This window comes from Mastomys coucha, unplaced genomic scaffold (assembly GCF_008632895.1).
Source record: "Mastomys coucha isolate ucsf_1 unplaced genomic scaffold, UCSF_Mcou_1 pScaffold15, whole genome shotgun sequence".
Lineage (NCBI taxonomy): Eukaryota > Metazoa > Chordata > Mammalia > Rodentia > Muridae > Mastomys > Mastomys coucha.
The window spans coordinates 17,539,008-17,559,531 of record NW_022196897.1 but is presented as its reverse complement, the minus strand read 5'-3'; the positions used below and the strand labels follow the sequence as shown (position 1 = coordinate 17,559,531).

At 50.1% G+C, this 20,524-nt stretch overlaps 1 protein-coding gene across 12 annotated transcripts in view; it reads right to left on the bottom strand.

Annotated features, from left to right (window-relative positions):
* The window catches only part of Rapgef1 (Rap guanine nucleotide exchange factor 1), a 123,297-nt gene that overhangs the window by 18,817 nt on the left and 83,956 nt on the right, over positions 1-20,524 (bottom strand). For 5 of the 12 annotated variants that reach the window (XM_031369587.1, XM_031369584.1, XM_031369588.1 and 2 more), the window contains 7 exons: positions 19,998-20,086; positions 19,242-19,394; positions 18,729-18,849; positions 18,179-18,362; positions 16,418-16,903; positions 11,583-11,785; positions 9,393-9,548 (listed from right to left, as the gene is read on the bottom strand). In XM_031369587.1, coding sequence (XP_031225447.1) covers positions 9,393-9,548; positions 11,583-11,785; positions 16,418-16,903; positions 18,179-18,362; positions 18,729-18,849; positions 19,242-19,394; positions 19,998-20,086 — 1,392 coding nt within the window. The remainder of the gene's footprint in view (positions 1-9,392; positions 9,549-11,582; positions 11,786-16,417; positions 16,904-18,178; positions 18,363-18,728; positions 18,850-19,241; positions 19,395-19,997; positions 20,087-20,524) is intronic. The other 7 variants (XM_031369596.1, XM_031369591.1, XM_031369594.1 and 4 more) reach the window with 2 other exon arrangements.

Genomic DNA, 20,524 nt, shown 5'->3' with positions numbered 1-20,524 from the left:
CACAAACAAGAATATGGGAAGGAGAAAACAGACAAGAGAAAAGGTGGTTAGGTTAACTGAGGCTCAGCATGGCTGGTGTGTCCTGTCTTTTCTACTGGGGCTGTTAGTCACGTCAGACAGCCCCTTTCAGACTTCCATGACTATACGGCTTCCAGAAAGGGTCCTGTAGGCTGACCGCACTAGATAGTACATATCTGAACAGCAGGATATGACTGGATTTCTGGTGGCCCAGGACAGGGCTTCCCTCCCACTCTCGTGCTGATCACCACATATGCCTTTGATGTGGAAACGACCCTCTAGCACCCCACCTCAGGGCAGAACTCCAAGTCACTGACATTTCTTCACTGGAATCTTCTGGACAACTCTAGCTTACTCCTCAAGAGACAAACATACCGTCTTTTAGATATCAAATGTACCTCAGGCCCATTTAGAAAAGGGCAAGAGCCTCAAAAATGACTGGAGGAGTTTCAGCATCTCCCTTCCCCTTCTGATGTCACACCAGAGCTACTACAGGTATGTCCTCCTATTTCTCATTTGACAGAAAAGTCAGATGGCAGACTGAGAGGTGCCCCTAAGTCTTCATAGCTTCTGAGGCCTAAGGAAGACACTCCAAGTCCCCAAGCTGAGAGCTGTTTGATGCCATCATGCCTACCAGAGGCTTGCCAACATACTGCTAAGCACCAGAGGGCCTGGAAGGACAGTGAGGAGGCACACTTGGTATTCCTGTCGTCTTCATGTGTCTATCCCAGGTGCCAACTGAAACACACACAGGGCTCACTCAAGTGCTCTGGACTTTTCTGTGGTACAGGAGTTTCAGAACCCATGGAAATAAGAAAAAGGAAGGAGAAATGAAGTTTTAAACTAAATGCAGATGTTAGGGTTTGAATCAGAAATGCCCACCCAGCACAGGCTGCACTGATCCCATGTCGTCCAGCAGCTGGCTCTGTTGTAGGATGCCGTGGAGCCTAGCCGGCAGTGCTGCCTCATTCTCTCTAAATCTGGGTCAGCTGTGATTCTCAACACAGGCTCTAGATCCTGACTTCCCTTTCCTCATTCAAGGCATCTACACCTGTTCCTTTTCCATCTGTGTGACTTTGAACAATTACGTTCTTGTGGATGAGTGGTTGTGGTAGTGTCTGTCAGGAAGATTTACTCAAGGAAGTCGAAGTAGGAAGATCACTAGTTTGAGGCTAGCCTGGGTTACATGTTTATTGTGCCAAGCAGTGGTGGCATACATCTTTAATCCCAACACTCAGGAGGCAGAGGCAGGTGGATCTCTGTGTTTCAGGTCAGCCTGGTTTACAGAGTGATTTTCAGGCCAACCAGGGGTAGAAAGGAAAAACATTCTTTCAGAGAACAGTTGCAGCCGTCAGTGTAACAGTGTCCTGCCAGTGCTCAGCATGGCTACTGCAAGAGGCCCATATCCAACACTAGCTGTCCTTCTCTACCTCGTAGCAGCAGAGGAGGTTCTGCACAGGAGGCAACACAACTGGCTGGATCAAGAGATGCTTAGAAAAAAAATTTACTATGATTTAAAAAAAAAACTTTAAAAATGCATTCTTTACTTCTCTGTGTGTGTCTAAGTATGAGCACACCACTGTGCACATTTGGAGGTCAAAATTGGTCCTTTCCTTCTACCACATGGGTCCTGGGGATGCAAATCAGGCTGTCAGCCTTGCACCTTTATCTGCTGAGACATCTTGTTTTCTGAGGTGGAGGGATGGGGAGAGATGATCTCACTATACAGTCTTCAATGGCTTGGAACTCACTATGCATACTAGGCTTGTCCTTAACTCATAGAGATCTGCCTGCCTCTGCCTCCCAAGTGCTAAGATTAAAGGTGTGAGGCACCATGTCTGGCTACTACTGAGCTATCTAGTCAGCCACCAGTGCAATTTTCTTTTTGAAACAGGGTCAGGCTATATAGGCCAGGATGGCCTCAAACCTGTAATCTTGTTTCAGTCTCGTGAGCGTGGCCGTGCACCACTACACCCGGATATTGGTTTTACATACTTAACTTAAATATTTATCTTAAATAGTTTCATGTTTTTGTTATTATTATTATTTTTGAGATTTTATATTTATGAGTGTTTACCTGCGGAGGCCAGAAGAGGGTTTTGGGTTCCCTGGAGGGGTGGACAGTTGTGAGCCACCATGTGGGTGGTGGGATTCCAACCCAGGTCTTTTGCAAGAACAACAAGTGTTAACTGCTAAGCCACCTCTCTAGCTGCAGTTTTTATTTTTTGAGAAAGGATCCTTTGATATGTTGCTCAGGCTGGGCTGACAGGGGTGTCACGCAGTGTCTGATGCTATCATTAATGTGTGCAGACCATTGCCAGACTCAGAGCAGCACCTCACCTGTGAGTGGGGATAAGTCAATGGACAGGAAGAGGCTGGAGCAGTGTGTGTTGGGGACAAAGGGGCCTAGATGTTCCCCTCCCTTCCAGGCCCTGCTCCTAGGCTCCTCAGGCATTCCAGTTATGCAGTTGTGCTGGGACAAGAGCCAAGTTTGAAAACCACCTTTGCAAGGGCGGGAGGTTCCAGGGAAGGCTCTCCAATCACCATAAAGCACTGCTGCCCTGGGTTGCTCTGGGTGGCTCCGATTCCAGAAACTGTTCTGAGGCAGGGGACGGGCTGTTTCCATAGGACCTGGCTCTGTCAGGCCCCTCAGGATCATGCTCACCCCCAGGGCTGGGAGAAGGGCACAGATGGTCATCTCATAGCCACCGGCCCCACAGCAGCCTCCAGTCTATTTTTGGATCTGAGGAGTGTTTGGTTGGTTTTCTGAGATCCCTGTGCAGCAGCAGGAATTTGTATTTATAGCCTGAGAGATGCTGTTTGGGTTGGGGATTCTGGGGGAAGGGGTATAGTGGTGGCAGAGTAATGAGCACCAGGAGAGAGGCACTGGTTCCAGTGTCAGGCAGGGTATCTGCCAGGGACACTGCAAGGCTGGCCTGGGCAGTGATTGATGGTCATAGTGCTGCGGTGGGTCATCTCATTGCACTGACAGGAAGTGCTGCTGCAGTCTTTCTGACTGAAGGAACAGAGACCCATCTCCTTAACATCCTGTGCTGCTGGGAAGGTGGGAGGGGGGTGGCACAGGGTGGCTTGTATCACACTTGTATCTGAGAACCTGGCCCTCACCTATCTATCCTGATCTGACTGGGGGAGGGGTGTCCTCAGCTGAGCACTATTCTGATGCTGGGCAGGTCGTGTAAGCTAGGGATGGAGACAGAGAGTAGAGCCCTGACTGTTAGGCAGAAAAGATGGAAACAGAGTTGGCTTCTCTGAAAAGATATGCCTAGAAGAAAAACCGATTTTTGGAGTAAAAAAGATAGTGAAGTTGATGGGCAACCCCTGTTTGCTTGAAGCTAATTCATTAAAGGTAGAGCTGCCTGATGTTGGCCAAGCTCCAGTGAGACTTTCTGTTAGTACTGGCATAAGTTGCCAGGGGACGGGGCCTGTGCTACCTTGGCAGGGAAGCAGAGCAGCTTATTTCCCAGCTATTCTGTTTAATTCCTCTGGTGGCCAGGCTGGTAAGGGTGTGGGGGCGGCCTACACAGTCCTGAGGATCTGATCCAGCCTGCAGCTCCCAGTTGGATGACAGCAAAAAAGGTCTGATGTGTGCTGACCGTGAGGGAAGCCTCCAGAGACAGGTCACCCACCCCTGCACTGAACAGCTCAGGATAGCTAGGTTTTGGATGCTCTTAGGAATATGGATATGAGCTGGGTAGTGGTGGCAGTGGTGCAGGCCTTTAGTCCCAGCACTTGGGAGACAGAGGCAAGCAGATCTCTTGAGTTTGAGGCCAGCCTGATCTACAGAATGAGTTGCTGGGTAGCCAGGGCTACACACAGAAACCCTGTCTCAAAAAACAAACATAAAGAGAGAAAGAAAGAAAGAAAGAAAGAAAGAAAGGAAGGAAGGAAGGAAGGAAGGAAGGAAGAAAGAAAGAAAGGAAGAAAGAAATATGGATAAGTCACCACACTGCTGCTTTTCCAAAAGGCCACTAAACACAGACACAGGAAGTTATTTTCATGATTTGAGAGTCTTCACTTGGACTCTCCCTAGGTGCTGGGCTCTGGCACCAGAGCACCAGCCTTCAGCATGGTGGCCAGCAACAGCAGGTTAGGTAGGAAGTCAAGCTTCAAAATTCCCAACAGTCACTGTGGGAGACAGTTATGGTCCTTTGGAGTGGGATGTGACTATGCCCAGGGTATGGGGCAGCTAGGGTCCTGGGTAACACTGCCCCCACGCCCCTTCGTCTCTCATCTTTTCCCTGCTCTCCTCACACCATTTGCCAATGCCCACATTGGGGCTATCTTATCTAGGTTCAGCTCTCTTGTTTGAGGTTCTTCTGCTAATCAGAGGAACTACTTTTTGCAAATGACAAATGCAGGGATTCAAAGCCAAGTGGTAGATTCAGAGGCAGATGCTGTGAGCTTCCAGTCATGAGACCTGTCACAAGCCTTTGTTCCTGGCAAGAGAGGCACTTCTGTAGGTCACCTGGGAGTGACACAAGCATTGACCTTACCAAGAAGGGTGACTTAGCATCTTACCATATCCAAACACCCTCTCCCCGGTAAAACACACTTCTTGGTGCATTTATTTTGAAAAACTATTTGAAAACTCTGGAAATAAGGACATAAAAGAACAGAATTGTTTGGCTGGTGTGTGAGTTCTGAGTAAGTGGTCTGAGTGTAAAAACAGACGAAGCCACTCCTGTGTCATGTTCCTGATACCGTGGCAAAACACCCCCCACCCCATCATGTGCTTGAGGCTTTGGCAACCTAATGGCCTCTAACATATCTTTAGAACTCTCCTTAGATCTGGTATACCTTTAGCAATGCTTGACAACATGAAGGATGGACACACATACACACCCACCCCTCTCCAAGGCCAGCCTAGAGGCAGCTCTGATCAGCTCCACTGGACCTCAGTATTTATCTGGCCACAGAGTAGCTCGTAAAGGCCAACCTAATGGTGTACTCTTTATGGTGGAGCTGGGTCTAACCGCGGCTCAAGTTTGAAACTAGGAGCAGATGACCTAGCTTCTTTGCCTTGGTGTCTCCATGTCCTGGGTGGGAAAAATACTCAATCACACACTTGTAAGAAAGGTCCTAGACAGGTGTCAGGCACTGTGACAAGGGTAGAAAGGCAAGAGCCACCTGTGGAGCACTGCCCTTGGGGGTCATGTCACCACATGGCCTTCCTGGAAGCTAGACTCTGGTGTTAGATGGAGCAGGGTGCTAGAACAACATTCTTGTGTCTTGGGCTGGTCCCAGAGCCCTGATGTGCTAAAATGTTGGGGCACAGAGGACAACAGTAAGCCTAGAATTCTAGTAGTGTGTGTGTGTGTGTGTGTGTGTGTGTGTGTGTGTGTGTGTGTGTGTGTGTGTGTGTGTGTGTGTATGTATGTATGTATTCAGAAGCACAGTTTGTGAAGGCCCAAAGGCAAGGAGCACTGACTCCTGGCCCTAAGTCAAGGTCTATTCCATTCCTTTGTTGTCCCCAGCATGGTGAAGCAGCCTTGTCTTGCCCCTACCTTCCCTGAGATGAGGATATATGTACTGGGGCTCTCCGCAGGGGGAGAAGTATGGGAGGTGTTGGTGTACAGGGTACATCCACCCTTCAAGAGGTTTTGCAGTGAGGTGCAGAACGAGGTCCAGTCTGTCTGTGCACTCAGGCTGAGCAGGCCTGCATCAGCCTGGGCTTTCCATAAGCATACGGAGAGTTACTGTGGGGCCCATGGCTTATTTCAAGAGCTGGCTGGAGCCTCAGAAGCCCATGTGGGTGCTGTCCTGGTGCTGCAGGGATGGAACATTTCACCACAAAAGTAGGGCACTGGTGGAGCAAAACAGGGCATGACTGAGGCAGCAGAGGGAGGAACGTCCCAGCTCCAGGTGAAAGGCTTTGCTGCAGTGAAAGGACTTGGGTGCTGTGTGCATGATGAACATGGGGTACACAGGGTGTTTGTGGAGCCACACACAGACCAGAAGAGAACAAACAGGAGAGTCAGGAGAGGATACTCACCACCTGCTACACACTAGCTTGGAGCTCAAGGTCTACATAAAAGTAGTTAGGGGCCCTGGGACATGTGCTGGCAAACTCCAGGCAGTAGACAGAGGTCCATAAAGTGGCTTTTCACAGGACAAGCACTTCCTCCCCAGTAAGGGGAACCTTCCTGATGCTATCTAACAATGCAGGAAATCTTTCATGGAAACCCGGAAGCCAGGCAAGCAAGCCCAGGGAGCAAGCCAGCAGGGAAGTGGCCCTAAGCAATACCAGGGCCCTCTCTGGCCCTGGCCTACTGGGCTTTAACCCCCACCCCACCCCACATCCCTTCCTCTCTGATGTGTGATTTGGCTTTGCTTAGGCCAAGATGGCATGGACCAAGTGAGGGTGGCTGGAGGGATGCCAAGCTGCCTGAACCTGTCTTTGTGCCCCATCATGGACACACCTTTCCTGCCCACCCTACTCCCTTATTCTCTATTTCTCCTTGGTTCATGTTTGGTTTTTAGAGGTGTTATGCTCATGGTCTCTGTGGTAGCTTTGGGTGAATTTTCAGGGATAGTTCATGACCAGGAGAGACATGGGGACATTGGTAGAGTTAAGGAGCCAGCCCTACATCTTAGGATGGGGCTCTGGCCACAGCACAGAAGCCAAATGTTTATATGAGGCCTAGGTCTTCTGAAGGACTCATGTGTGATGCCTCAAAGCCTGGATCTAGCAACTCAGAGAAAGAAAGGCCTGTCTGAGCCCAGAATGAGATAGCAGCTGCTGTACAGCCCTTTTAAAACACTGGGGTCCATGCTGACATATACTTAGCTTTCTTTTTTGGGGGTGGTTGGGGTGGTGAGAGATTCAAGACAGGGTTTCTCTATGTAGCCCTGGGTGTCCTAGAACTTGCTCTGCTGACCATGTTGGCTTGAACTCATAGAGTGCTACCTGCCTCTGCCTCTGCCTCTGGAGTACTGGGAATAAAGGCATATATTACCACAACCTGGCTACATTTAGCTTTTATATTTCAAAGATTTTTGTTTTAAATCATAAGCATCATTATGGGCATTTAAACATAACCTCTCAAAGTGGAATCAACTACCTATTTTACTTGACCAGAACTGGATGAGAGAGAAACCTGTCCACAGTCTGGCATCCCAGCAGGTCTTGTGGCAGCATTTAGAATGGGAGCTGGTAAAGAAAAGCTGCCCAGGACAGCCTGGGGTGGGGGAGGCGACTCTCTACTGCACACTCCACAGCATACACAGGGATTGACCACCCTTGTGGCCATCGAGAGCCTGAATGCTGTTACTATTGCTTAAGGGCAACACACATAGGGACCCAACTCATATTGTTCAGGACAGAGAAGAGACATGCAACTGGTCGGCTGGGACACAGGTGTGGGGAGAGCTGCAGTTCCAGAGCTAAGCGACAGTGAGGACACCGCAAGCAGCCCACAAGATGGCAGAACCTGGAAAGCCGTAGAGGGAAGTCTAGGACAGGAAGAAGTGCCTGGTACAGCATCCGAGGCCCAAGAAGCTTGGCAGCTTGTGGTGCCACTCACACCTTGCTTTAGCCAGTCCGTCAGCTTATCTCACTGTCCTTACTGATTGTATGTGGCTCCCCCTTTTCATCCTTATAGCTAACCCACACCTGCTCTGATCACACTGTGGAATCCCATGTCTAAGCTCCTCTTAGAATCACCCAGAGACTGTAGAACTGGCAAGACACTAAATCACTGCATGGGGTTCGATCTACCAGCTGACACACACTCCAAGCATGGTTCCCAAGACTCTTCCCTTTCATTGAAATAACATATGCTTTTAGTGGGGACCCTTGGACTCGAGCTGGGGCTAAGAATACAGTCACAAGTGTAAGATGCCTCCTCAACATTCCACAGCAGTTACACACTCAGATCCAAACCTAAGAAAACGCCCTTGTCTGCAATTCTATAGCAAACAGCCCAGTTCATCCACAGTCCTCTGCTAACAGCTCAGAGGAATGAGGAGAAATTCCTAGGGGTGTGTGTGCTTGTGTATTAACAGTCAAGGACCAGGATTATCTAAAACCAAGCTCTGCAAGGTCTGTGGAGGGAGCTTGCTAGAGGTGCCTTCATCTGTGTGGTAGGGCAGAGGTGATTCAGCTTGTCCTATATACCCAGCATGACTGAGCGCTATGAGAAGGGAGGCTCTACACCACAAGTCCTCCTGAAGGCCCTGGGCATTGAACTGCAAACCCTAGACAAAGGTAGACAGCAGACAAAAACAACCAACCAACCAACCAACCAACCAACCCCTGGAAACCTGGGTAGGTTTTACGATCCCCTACCCAAGCCTTTCATGGGGGAGCTGAGGAGTAGAAGGCTGAAGTAATGTGCCCTACTCCTGAGCACAGGATAGAAGCAGGACAAGACCAAGGGCAGAACTCAAGAAGGGCAGTGACAGCTTCTCTGCTTCCCACACACACGGCGCTTCATGTGGTTTGATACAGTTCTCTCAATCACACTGTGACCTCAAGAAGACTCTGAGGCCCAGGGAGAAGTCAATACTTGAGCTCAAGCTGCTTCAAGGGAGCGAACTTGGCTCCATTCTTTTCCCCTCTGAGCCTCAATTGAGATCACAGGAGTAAAGGTGGCTGCCTTGGCTCTGGGGCAGATGCAGACTCCAGAAAGCCAGGCCTCCTTCTGTCACCACTGAGCGGTCTACAGACTGGCTAGCCCTTTCCACATTGTCTTGTGTCAGGGTGACAGGCAGTCCTCCCCTCAGGAGCAGGGCTCCACCCCCCCAACCCCCCCTGCAAACAGTGATCCTTGTGATTCCATTGAGTGGCTGCCATGTGTTGACCCTGAGTCAGGGCACCTGACACTTTTCCATTTGTTGCCTTGAAACCCTGCCAGCTGCTACAAGAACAAGCCTAGACCAGCCTGACACTGGTGACAAACTAGCCCAACTGTCCTAGCTCCCAAAGATGTCTGCCTGGACAGATTCACACTATCCTCCTAACTTGAGTTCTGAGCAAAAACAAAGGGCTACTGCTATAAGCCACAGGGCCTTGGGGTGGTTGTTTACTTAGCCACCACTCTGCACCTAGTCACTTGCCCCCCTCTGCCCTGCTTCCTATATGAGGGTAGTTCCCTCTTAAGTGCAGACACAGGCCCCTGGGAGAGCAGAACACAACAGCAGAAGCAGCTCTGCTCTGTGCCAGTGTCATGCCCGAACCCCTAACCACAGTCCCCAAGGCCCAGGGAAGCAAGTATTCAGATTCCTTCTGTGCCAGGTGGGTCTACAGGAGGACAGCACTGGTGACAGGCAGCAGCAGCAGCATCCAGGAGCACAGGCTTCAAGCACTAACTGCATGAGTTTCCAAGTGAGGAAGAGCAGGGGGGGAGACTCACCGAGGGCACAGGCAAGCTGCCGTGCCGGTTGAGAAAGGAGTTAGACACGGATACACTGAGGCCCTGAGCGGCACTGCCGTCCTCGGGGGTGAAGGCCACTTTAGTTTGCTGGACACAGTAGGAGACAGAGAAGGAAGAAGCAGCATAGGAGGCCTGCTGGGCGGAGGGCAAAATAGAAGGCAGGGAGGAGGAGAAAGCAGAGAATGGTCAGCACAGGCAGTACGGCTGTGGAGTCTAACTAACACCGCTGAGGGGGCCCACAAGGGATGGCTGTCTGGCACAAAAGGCTGCCTAAATGAGAGATCTTGCTATTCTGTCTATGGCAGATTGTAATGCCAACTCTCAGAGGACAACTGGGCTCAAGTCATACAGTCTTGGACTGCCCCAGAATGATGAGCTCTTCAGAGCTGGGCAGACCTATGTGGTCATTCTGGATTCAGAGCTCAGACCCCAGGCTCAAGACCCCTGTGCCTGAATTTAGGCCTCATTAGAGACCACCTACTGGCCTTGGGCATTTCTTAGAGAGCTTGGCGGTCAGGGTCCTGGAAACTGTGGAGAACTCTTACATCTTGTGTGTGCATTGGGAGAGGATTAAATGAAGTACCATGCATATAGCACTGTAAATCCCACCTATCATTGTATGTGAAGAAGTGTAATTGCTATTATCACCCTTGTGTGTAAGATGTGCATAGCTCCTACATATGTGTATTGGAGATAGGACACAACTAGCAACTAGGATCTGTGGTTGGTCAGGGCTCACCTGGAGTTGGGTTTGATTTCTAGGTCTTTGGATAGCTGTGGCCTAGGGATAAGTTCTTCTAGTTCCCAGCCTCTCTTATGAGCAGTGGGGATATCAGGAACTGTGAGGAGGACTGTGTGCACCTGAACCTGTCTGGGGAGGTCCCAAACTGGCTGATCTATCCCTACCCTGCTGCATGGCGGGACAGGCTGCTTCATGTTACATGCTTGGAATGGTTCTGTTCCACATTTGTGAGAGGAATCTGCCTCCAGATGTTCAGAATCTATGGACTTTTCACTACAGAGATATCCAGGGAAACACACAGGTCATGGAGGAGCAACCTCAGCAAGGTGTGGTCAGTATGGTTCCTTGAGTCACCATTTCTATTTCCATGACCTTTTGGGTTTAGATCCCGTGTAGCACCATGGACAGGGCTGAGACCCAAGGTTCCCAGATCTTAGCTCAACCTTTCATCTCCAGAAGAGGCTGCCTCTGTCAGCTGAGAGCTTCTTGGCAGAAGTAAATGTCTGCTTAGCTAGCTGGCTGCAAAGGCTGAACAACTCAGAAGCCTGAGGCTATGCTAAGCCCCAGGTACTACAAGGTAAACAGGGCCCACTTCTTCACAATCCACAGAAAAGGGCTTTTTAGCTCAACACACACATATCCCTTTTCTTGCCAGAGACTGGACTGACCAGAAAGATAGCAAAGCAGCCCACACAGCTCTGCAAAGGTTAAGATCTCCCCTCTGCAGAGTTTGGCTGGCCCAGAGATTCTGACCTTGAACCCACCCAATGTATAAAGCAGGTTGGGAGCATGAGGAGGCTCAGCACTCTGCCACCCCTGGTGAGTGTGACAGCTGCGCAGGATCCATTGCAGAGGCATGCAAAGGCCACTGCTGGGTTTACAGCACAAAGGAGCTCTGTCTAAAGCTGTCCTGCTTCTGTGGAATTTGTTCCCATGGGGCCATCGCTGGCCAGGGATGGGATAGAAGTCACTCCATACAGTTAGGCCCATTATGGAAGTCAAGCACACAGATGGCTGCACACAGACAGCGCTCTGTGCTTTGATTAAGTCCCTCCTGTCTATGAGGCCTATGTTAGAGCCAAAGAAGAAAGGGAAGGCACAAGAGACTGTCAGCAGGGAATCAACCATTTTGAGCGCAAGTCTGTCTCAGTTACACAGGCTGTTCTGCAGTAGGTCCTTTGACCCCAGGGTAGGAAGATGGCTGCCATCTTGTAAGGGACAAGCTGCTGCTGAGTATCTGGGAAGGAAGTGGAGGCACCAAGTGGGACACAGTGACTTGAACACACCTAAGTCTAGGGTTCTACCATGGATGAGAAGCAGATTCAACCTGGCCCCACAAGGACCACTCCAGTTCTTGGAGGCCTGTTAGGACTGGAAGCTCTGGTCATCTGCAGCAGTGCTAAGAACACAGATGGGGAACTGCTTACCAGCTGCCGCTGCTTGGGAGGCAGAGCGGGTGGAGGGGCCAGCTCCTGCGTGGAGTCACTACCGCAGAAGGAGTCGCTGAAGCCGTAGACTTCCATGAGCATCTTGTTCTTCTGCTGGTAGATGTGCTCACTCTGCGGTGTCTGGTAGAACATGGAGGGCTGTGGCTCTGAATAGTCCTCCAGCAGTTGCATGTAGGCCAGCACTGTGGACAGAAGGGGCTGCTGTTCTCACCAGTGTGGAGCCCAGAGAGCTGTCCCACCAGCTCTTGTGCTCTTGGGGCCCTGAGGAGCAGGAATGTTACTCTGGGTGCTACTACAGAGGTGGATACATGCCATCACCCAGCTGGTCACACAGAACCCTCCAGTGCATGGTGGGCTCTGGATGTGATGACTGTCCTGTCCTTCCAATGTAACCGATATCCCTCTCTGCCACGGCTACCGACATTGGGGGAGATTGTGAATATGGGAAATTTCTGTACTTTCCATTCAATGTTGTTGTGATCCTAAAATGGCTCTACAAACATAAGGTTCTGTTAAAGAGAGTACAAGGGGGCACTTTGCTCCCTTCCTGCACAGGGGCTGGGGGTTTCCACCCTCAGCAATACCAGAGGCTCTGAGGGCCTGTTCAGCTTCAGCCTGCCCTTGGGCTTAGCCTTGCCTGTATTATCTTGGAGCAAATAACGAACACACACACAGGGCTGCTGATTTTCCCAAGTCTTACCTTTGACCTACTGTGCCTGGGGCTCCCCATCCACAGCCTTCTCACCCGATCCCTCTGGTTCTCTTACAGTTTGTACCTAGCCGTCTGTGGCCTTTACTCACTGTCAGCTGAGGATGTGGTACTGTACATGTAGGCATGGGCACAGATGCTGGAGATACACAGGACCAGCAAGGTGGATCCTCTACCTTATGGGGTTCATACGCTCATTCGGTCAACAGAATACACACATACCCACATACATATGGTGGTGTAGCCCCACAGAAAAAGAAAAAGTGTGGTGGCTGTGGGTGCTGCTTTAGACTATGGAAGGGTAACATGAGGATGGGCCAGGATCTTCTACCCTAGTCCACCGGTGACACAAAGGCCCAAGATGGGAAAGTAGAAAGGGTGGACAGAGCGCAGCATGCATACAATCAGGGAGGAAGACTGGGCTGCATTCTAGAGAGGCTGCCGGCAGAGGGCTTTGTTCTGAGCACCAGGAACCACCCATAGCAGGACTCCACTTGGGAATTATGTGGGCCTGACCTACATCACACAGTAGCTTAAAATGACTCTAAGTCTATTCAGAGATGGCAGGAATCTAAAGGAATTGTAGTGGGAGATAGCGATGTGGAACAGGCTTCACTACTGCCTTTGATATAAGGGCTGCAAGCTCTAGCAGGGCAGGACCTATGTCTGATTCCACAAACATTTGTAGAATGGGTGAATTAAACACTTTTCCAGCAAGTACCTCTAGGGACTTGTTAGCTCACTGTTTCTATCTGGAAAGATGCAGGCCAGGCCAGCAAGAGGGACAGAGGGTAAGGGAGACAAATGCTAACTGATACATCTGCTCCATCCCCTTGCACATGGAGGCTAAGCTGCCTATCACAACCTGTCTGCCTGGCAGGCCAGCCTCTTTGCCTCAGCAGGGTGGCAGCCAACAACAGCAGGGTCCTCAAGTGCCTGGGGAGTTGAGAAGCCAGAGGATCAAAGCTCAGCTGCCACATGTCATGACCTCATCCTCACAGGCCCCTCTCCACACAGCAGGTGCAGGGCAGGCAGCCTCCTGTGATGGTGGTCAGTGTGTGCTCTGTTCCTGAGTAACTTGGGCCTCAGTGTCCACAGAGCTAGAGGGTTCTAGAGCATTATATCTAGGGTTGTGAAAGCTGCCCTGAGAGCAGAGGGAAGTCAAGGCTGGCCTTCCATCTATCTCTACCCTAGGCACTGGAACCCTCCCTACATATATGGAAGAACCAGTAGAGAGGACAGTGTTGGCCCTTTCATACCTAGTTAGAACTGAATATTAATTCACTCATACAGACAGCAAAAATGACAGCTATGAAGGAGCCTGGTCTTAGGACCAAAGGATCTATGTCAATGTGTGACAGACACAGGACATCAGCCTTCAGCATCTTCCAGGCAGAAACTTTCTTCTTAGGTCACACCCCAAGTGCCAGGAGCCCCTTGTTTAGAAGGCAGAGGAAAGCCAGCCTGAGGCAGAGAGTGCCCTTCTCCCTGGCACCCCATGTGGGGCCTAGAGTGTTGGCAAAGGTACTCTCTCTTGGGAGGTCCTCTGGTGTTTTTGCTGAAAGGAAGGTAGCCATGTTTATTTCATAGAATACAGACCTTTTTGGCTCTGCTATGGACTGACAGAACATGGCTGTGTTCCTCACAGCTGACCATGGAAGAGAAGTACTCTCACTGCCCCTCAGCAATGCTGCTGTATCCCTGCTCAGTCACAGTCTAAGGGTGACCCTAGCCCCAGCACTGGCTTTCTAGAAGAGCCAAACAACCTACTCTACCTAATGTGCCATCAAGCTGGTCTCCCCGGGCCTTCAGAACCTCCTGATGCTGAGTTCTGGTAGAGACCTGCCAGCTACACACAAAAGAACAGCAGTGAGATTCGCCCTCCCAGGACTTTTCCATATTGGGCAGTGACGTAGATGCACGAACAGCCAGCAAAGCTGGGGCTGCTTGCCTGCATACACTTCTTCAGACATGGGCTCTGGGAATATCAGCACCCTACAGTGTTTAGGTACTCCCAAGGCTACTCTTTTTTTTTTTTTTTTTTGGTTTTTCAGACAGGGTTTCTCTGTGTAGCCCTGGCTGTCCTGGAACTCACTCTGTAGACCAGGCTGGCCTCGAACTCAGAAATCTGCCTGTCTCTGCCTCCCGAGTGCTGGGATTAAAGGCATGCGCCACTACCGCCTGGCCTATGGGCTACTCTTAACAAGAAGTGATGTTGGGGCACCCTTTAGTGAGGACATACTATGACATCAGAACCACTTTAGAGGTGTCAGTATAAGGGCTGACATTCACTCCTCATTTTCTCCAAAGTACTTCCATCAGCTTCCCACCAGCTCTCCCAGTGAACTCTCCCGTGGTCTCCTCAGGGAGTGAAGGGCAGGCTCTGGAACAGGACTGAGCTCAGGGTGCTTCAAGTGTGGGGCTCTTTCACTGAACATAGAAAGATGACCCTTTCATTGGGGGTGGGGGAGGGGAGGAAGATCTTTGTTGACAACACAGTAGGTCTTAAAGATGGAAGGCAAAGCTTCCTTCTGGGCTTGGGTGTACTCAGACATGGCCAGGCTCAAATCCATGTGAACCCATATTGCCTCTCACCTGCTGCTCTGAGGCCTGGCCTGGAAAACTAACAACAAAAGCTTCTACTCAGTGCCATCACCTTGAACTCTTGGTTGCCCTAAGGAATCTGCAAGGGAAGGTGCTCTAGCCACAGTAGGACAGAGCTTCAGTTGCTTCTCCTGCCACAAAAACCCATTTTAGCCACTCAAGACTTGAGAGGAACAGATGCAATGGCCTTGCTCTCCCTGTCTGCCACTACTTTCTCTGCAGGCTCTGCTCGAGGGTTTTGGGTCACACTTGTTCTAAGAGGTGCAAGCAGAAGGCTTCACCACTCATCTGGTATAGTTTGATAGACAGAATCCTGTTCCACACCCTAGTCCGTAGAACTCTTTTGATGGGAAAGCAGGTGGTTCCCGATGTTAATAATGCTCCAGCATTGGGGGTCAGGGGAAGGGGAGAAGAAGCCCAGAAAGATCTGTTCCCAACTGCTGAGTGTTCTCTCTGCAGAGCTTGATCTGTAATGAGCCAACTTATAGGACACATGGAATGACATCATTAGGGTTTGTAGACCAGCCCTCTCTAGCTGGGGACCATCCCAACAAGGCCATCCCAAAGCTGTGAGACATCTTGGGAGTCAGGGTGTGGTTACAAACTAGGCTGCTCTGGTCCTTGGACAGCTCTGCTGGGTGTAACGAGGCAGGCCTTCTTTTGGGAGTAGGAAGTCCTTATTAGGCCACTTAAGTGCAATATTTCGATATTCGTACAATATTCATACCATGGTAAGGGGACAGTTGGGCTGTGTGACTGATGTGGCCACACACATCAAAATGGTGACATCTGGATTGCTAGGGGGAATCTGAGAACAGTGTTAGTGAGGTGAGGAGAGAGCGAGGCAGTGTGGCCTGCAAGTTTCCCATGTGGAGCAGTTGGGGAGGGAAGACAAAAGATGGAATGTCCACAATGTTACTTAGTAATACTGTGGCAAACTTACAGTTGGAAACTGTCCAAAATACAAGCATTCCACCTTCCAGATCCACCCAGCCTAATAACATCTGTCCAAGAGCTGAACTCAGCCCTCTCCAGCCCGCAAGCTCTCATCCGGGTCACTGTGAGCACCCTGTCCTCACTAGGGACATCCCTCTGAGGCCTAGATAGGCTCTGGTCCTATTTCATGTACATGTTGTGACAGTGCTGCCCTGTGTGCCATGACACTCAGGTGCCTTTGCCACCATTTGGGTCTGTATGCCATGACAGTCAGTTGCCTTTGTTAAGGCAAAGGGTCAACGGGTTACATTTATAGATGAGACATACCTGGAGGCATGAGGCCTGTGATTTCAAAGACTTCAGAGGAGAGGTAAACTAATCAGACTTTTGGGGACCATGAGTAATAATAGTATTGGGTCTCTGGACATGACCACGTGTGTACCTATTAGCCTGTCCTAGATGAAAGAAAGAGGTCATGGGCTTGATTTTGGTCTCATGTTTGGGCTAAGCAGATACAGCACTGCTGAGGGTTACAATGTGCTCACAGAGAGCGCAAAAAACTTACTGTGTTTGTTTTTCTTCTCTGGTAGAGGAGGTGGCTTCTCTGGGTCACCCACTGACTCAGGAACACTGAAATCACCCACAAACTCAGCAGGGGCGGAGGAAGCTCCCTGCTGAAAGGGCAGGATAGCAGCAAATGACGGGTAGGGCACAGGCTGGACAGGGACTGGGTTCTGCAGGTCACCCTCTGAGATGTTGTCATACTGTGAGGGGTGTCGCTCATAGGACACCCTGCAGCCAGAGCTGTCCGTGGTCTGGGAGACTGCACTCCTACGCTTCTTCTCAGGAAGGGCAGGTGGAGTGTCTGTCTGCTGTCCCTCCTGCTGGGGACAGCTTCCCAGAGGCAGCTGGAAATGGTGGCCAAGAAATGGAGGCCCAGATTCCCCCAGGGACTCCGGCAGTGGGCTGAGGCTACAGGCTGCCTGTGGAAGGGTCTGGTCTGCATTGGAGAGGTCTTGCTGGAGGAATTCATAGTCGGGGTCATAGTGATCTGCAAACCAGACAGGAAACATTCATTAGTTGCATCCTCCAGAGCCATCGCCCCACCCGCTCTGCTCTACCTCCCTCACACAAGGCAGGCTTTATGTTTGATCTCTCCCATAGGCTTCTCCTTAACTAGCCTTTATCTGGAGGTGCTGAGATGGTGACATAGCTATATTGGTCTCTGTCTTTGTACTTTGATGTGTATGCACACACATATGCGCATGTATTCTCACACACACATGTACACGTTCTCTCTCCCTCTTTGCCTCTCTCTCTCTCTCTCTCTCTCTCTCATTTTCCTACATTTTACAATTTGGTTACTTAAAAAATAAAAGATACAAGGCAAAAGATGGCAAATGATCATGAAATTAAAACTCAGAGCTGACCATCACAGTTTACATTTTGATGCATTTTCTTGAAAGTTCTTTTTTCTCTAGCACCTTATTCCCACTTTTTATTTGTTTTTGAGACATGGCTTCACTCAGCAGTCCTGGCTGGCTTGAAATTCTCTGTAGACCAGGCTGGCCTGGAACTCACAAATCCTCTGCCTCTGCCTCTCAAATGCAGGGCTTACATGCATGTGCTACCCTCTCCCCATCCTTCTTTACCATACCTAAGAAAACAGCATGTCTCTGGTCTCAGAGTTTGTCCATGCACCAGCATCCATAAGTGACTTTCACTAGCTCTAGGCCACCCCCTCAGAGCAATGTCTCCTCAGTTTTCTGATTCCCACTAGTGGCTCCTAACAGTGTCTCCATATTATCAGCAGTTAATTCTTTGTAGGTTAGCCTCCTCGGACAGGAGCCTGCTGACAATCTCTCCTTTGTGCTTAGGACACCTTCTCAGAAGGAAAAAGTATCTAATTTCCAGGACACAAACAGGTTGATACCAGCAAGCTCCTGCCAAATGGTCCTGCTGACCTTGGTCAGTGGTGCCTGACACGGATAGGAGGCTGCTCAACGCTTTTAACCTCTGTCAATACCTTCAGGAGCTCCCTCCCTCAGAGAAAACCGTATGTGCACATGATGAGTTAGCTGAATAGTGCCAGGCTACCTGTAAGGAGATAACTGCCTGAGTATCTGCTATGTGACTTCACACTGTTACTCCATACATACGTTCAGACTCTTTCTGAGCAGACACCATCTTCATTCTGTAGATGAGGAGACTGAGGCTGGATTTTAAAGAATTTGACTAAGGTCATCTAGCTAATACTTGGGTATCAGATGACTTGATCCCAGAATCAAAAGACCCCAGGGAGCTTTGGAGGGTTGTGATGGCTTACCTAGTGTTTCACAGCTTGTGTTCCGTGAGCACTGCCCGCTATCCCTGTCTAGGGAGGACAGCTGTTCATCTGACCGGCTGAGCTTGCCCGTGCTGCTGCAGGGGGATAAGCGAGGAGACTCACCACCGCAGGAGCGGCTGCCTCCTGACAGGCGCCTCTGGGTGTAACATTCAACATCAAAGTCCTTGGGAAGAATGGAAAGGAACTTTAGTCATCCTTGGAAAGACAGCAGAGACCAGGGACAAGAAGCTGGCATGCTCACTAGCTCAGAGAAAAGCCTGTCTAAGCTTGGAGGCCATTTCTGATGTCAGTGTAGGATCAGGATACGATGAGAAAGGAACTGGGAGGAGTGTGGGAGTGTTTCAACAGGGATGCCCTTGGAAGATGCCCATGTCATGGGGGCGGGGAAGAGGATGGCTATGGTTTGCTCCTGTACAAGTCTCTAGATGTAAGTAAGAGTGGGTGCAAAGACTACCAGGTGACTTTCAGCACTAGGACACAATCCTCAAACTCCATTTCTAGTTGCCCAACAGAACCAGGACTTCATTACCTGCCTATTGATTCCAACAGGCAAACTGGAGCCACTGGTAGCCCGACTCATGGGGGCAACCACAGCCACCCGGGTAGGGGATGGAGCAGACTGCCTTTTCTTGGGTGGTAATGCTGGTGGACTAGAAGAGACAGAAAATCCAGGCAAACGGTACATCACAAACAAGAGTGCTTTAGACATGAATGAAGCTTTTTCCACACCTAATTTTCATACTCCTGTTCTCCTCTTGCCAATCACTCTATCAATGCCCAAAGACCCAAACCAAAAAAGATTATTTTCCTCCCATAGTAAATCACGATTGTTTTTACTGGATAGAGACCTAGGGCGAGCTGAAAGAGCACAGTCTGTGTAAGGGCCCGGGCCAGAGACATTCTTCTTAACAGCGCCAAGCCGCTGGAGCGTTTACCCCAGCACACCATTATCCTTTGGCTCATTCTACCACCCACTCCCCACATTAGGTCATACATAGGTAGGCTCTAGGAAAAAAAAAACTTCAAAAGAGTTTACAATTACCTGTTATCAACCACCCGGATGCCAGGTAAAGGGGGCTTGGGGGGTGCGACCTCTTCACCGGTGGAGTCTGGGAGCAGTTCAGCAGATGGCGACACACTTGTTGTCTTGCTCAGAATCTCCATTTCTCGGTCTGTTAGAGGGAGCTCAGGCTGGCTAGAGAAATGGAAAGAACTAGGCATCACATGAAGTCAGAGCGCATGTGGCTCCTGAGGGTGAGGGGAGGGCTAAGGGAATGATGGGGCCCAAGGAGGAGCCCTATGCACAGTCTTGGGGTTCCCATGGAGTTTCATCACTGACCAGCTACTGGGCTGCTTTAAAATAATGTGTCACATATTTAACATGGGCCAGTCCTTGAAACTAATGCAAAAGAGTGAGGCTGTCCACAAGGTCATCCCTCAGCTTACTGAGGAAACACTGTGCCACTGGCCTCCTGTTAGCTGGACTACTGAAAACCCAAGGTCTCCCTAACCTCTCAGCGAAGCCCGTGGGACTTTATGGTGCAGTGACGTAGCCTGGGGAGAAGCAGGCGCTGAGAACCACTCCCTTCCATACACTCTTGCCCAGCTGAACTTGTCAGTGCAAGACAACACTCTGAAACTCAGTGAAACACATTTTAAAGCACCAGAACTTACCACTGGAAAGGGGACTAGGGCTGCCCACGGCTTCTCAAATGCTCTCACTGCTTTGTCAAGTGGGGACTCAGTCCCAAAGTGTGTGCTTGGTCCCATAGGGACCAAGGAGTCTGCTCAGACTTACCCATCAGGCTTGCTGGATGGGGAACTGGGTTTCACTGGGCTTGTTGGTGATGGTCGGCCCTGCTTCTCAATGGTTAGCCTCACTAGCTCCTGTGAGGGAGAAGTGGGAGGGGATGACACCACTGTACCTTTAGCAAGAGGCAGGGCTTACAAGTCCCACATTTGTATCCACACATTTCCTACCCAGGGTAATCTGCACAGTCCCTAACATGCTTCTTTCCCTCTAAAAATATCATAGCAGTACACTGCAAAGTTTCAACTGCATCTTGTACTTCCTCTTGAAAGGGGAAATGGCAAGTCCAGGTGTTTAGGTGAACAGACCATTACAAACTTGTATTTCTGAGCAGTCTGGGGAGGGTGGCAGGCGTTTTTGGTTCCCTAAAGCTGTCATGTTAAGCACAATGGTGCACTTAGCCATCTGGCTTCTGGCTTTTAGTATTTACCTAAAGTGTACTGGCTTAGTGGAGGCAGGAACTGGGAGCCTTGTCAATGGACTTAGAGTGAAGGTCATGTGACCTTCTTAAAGCA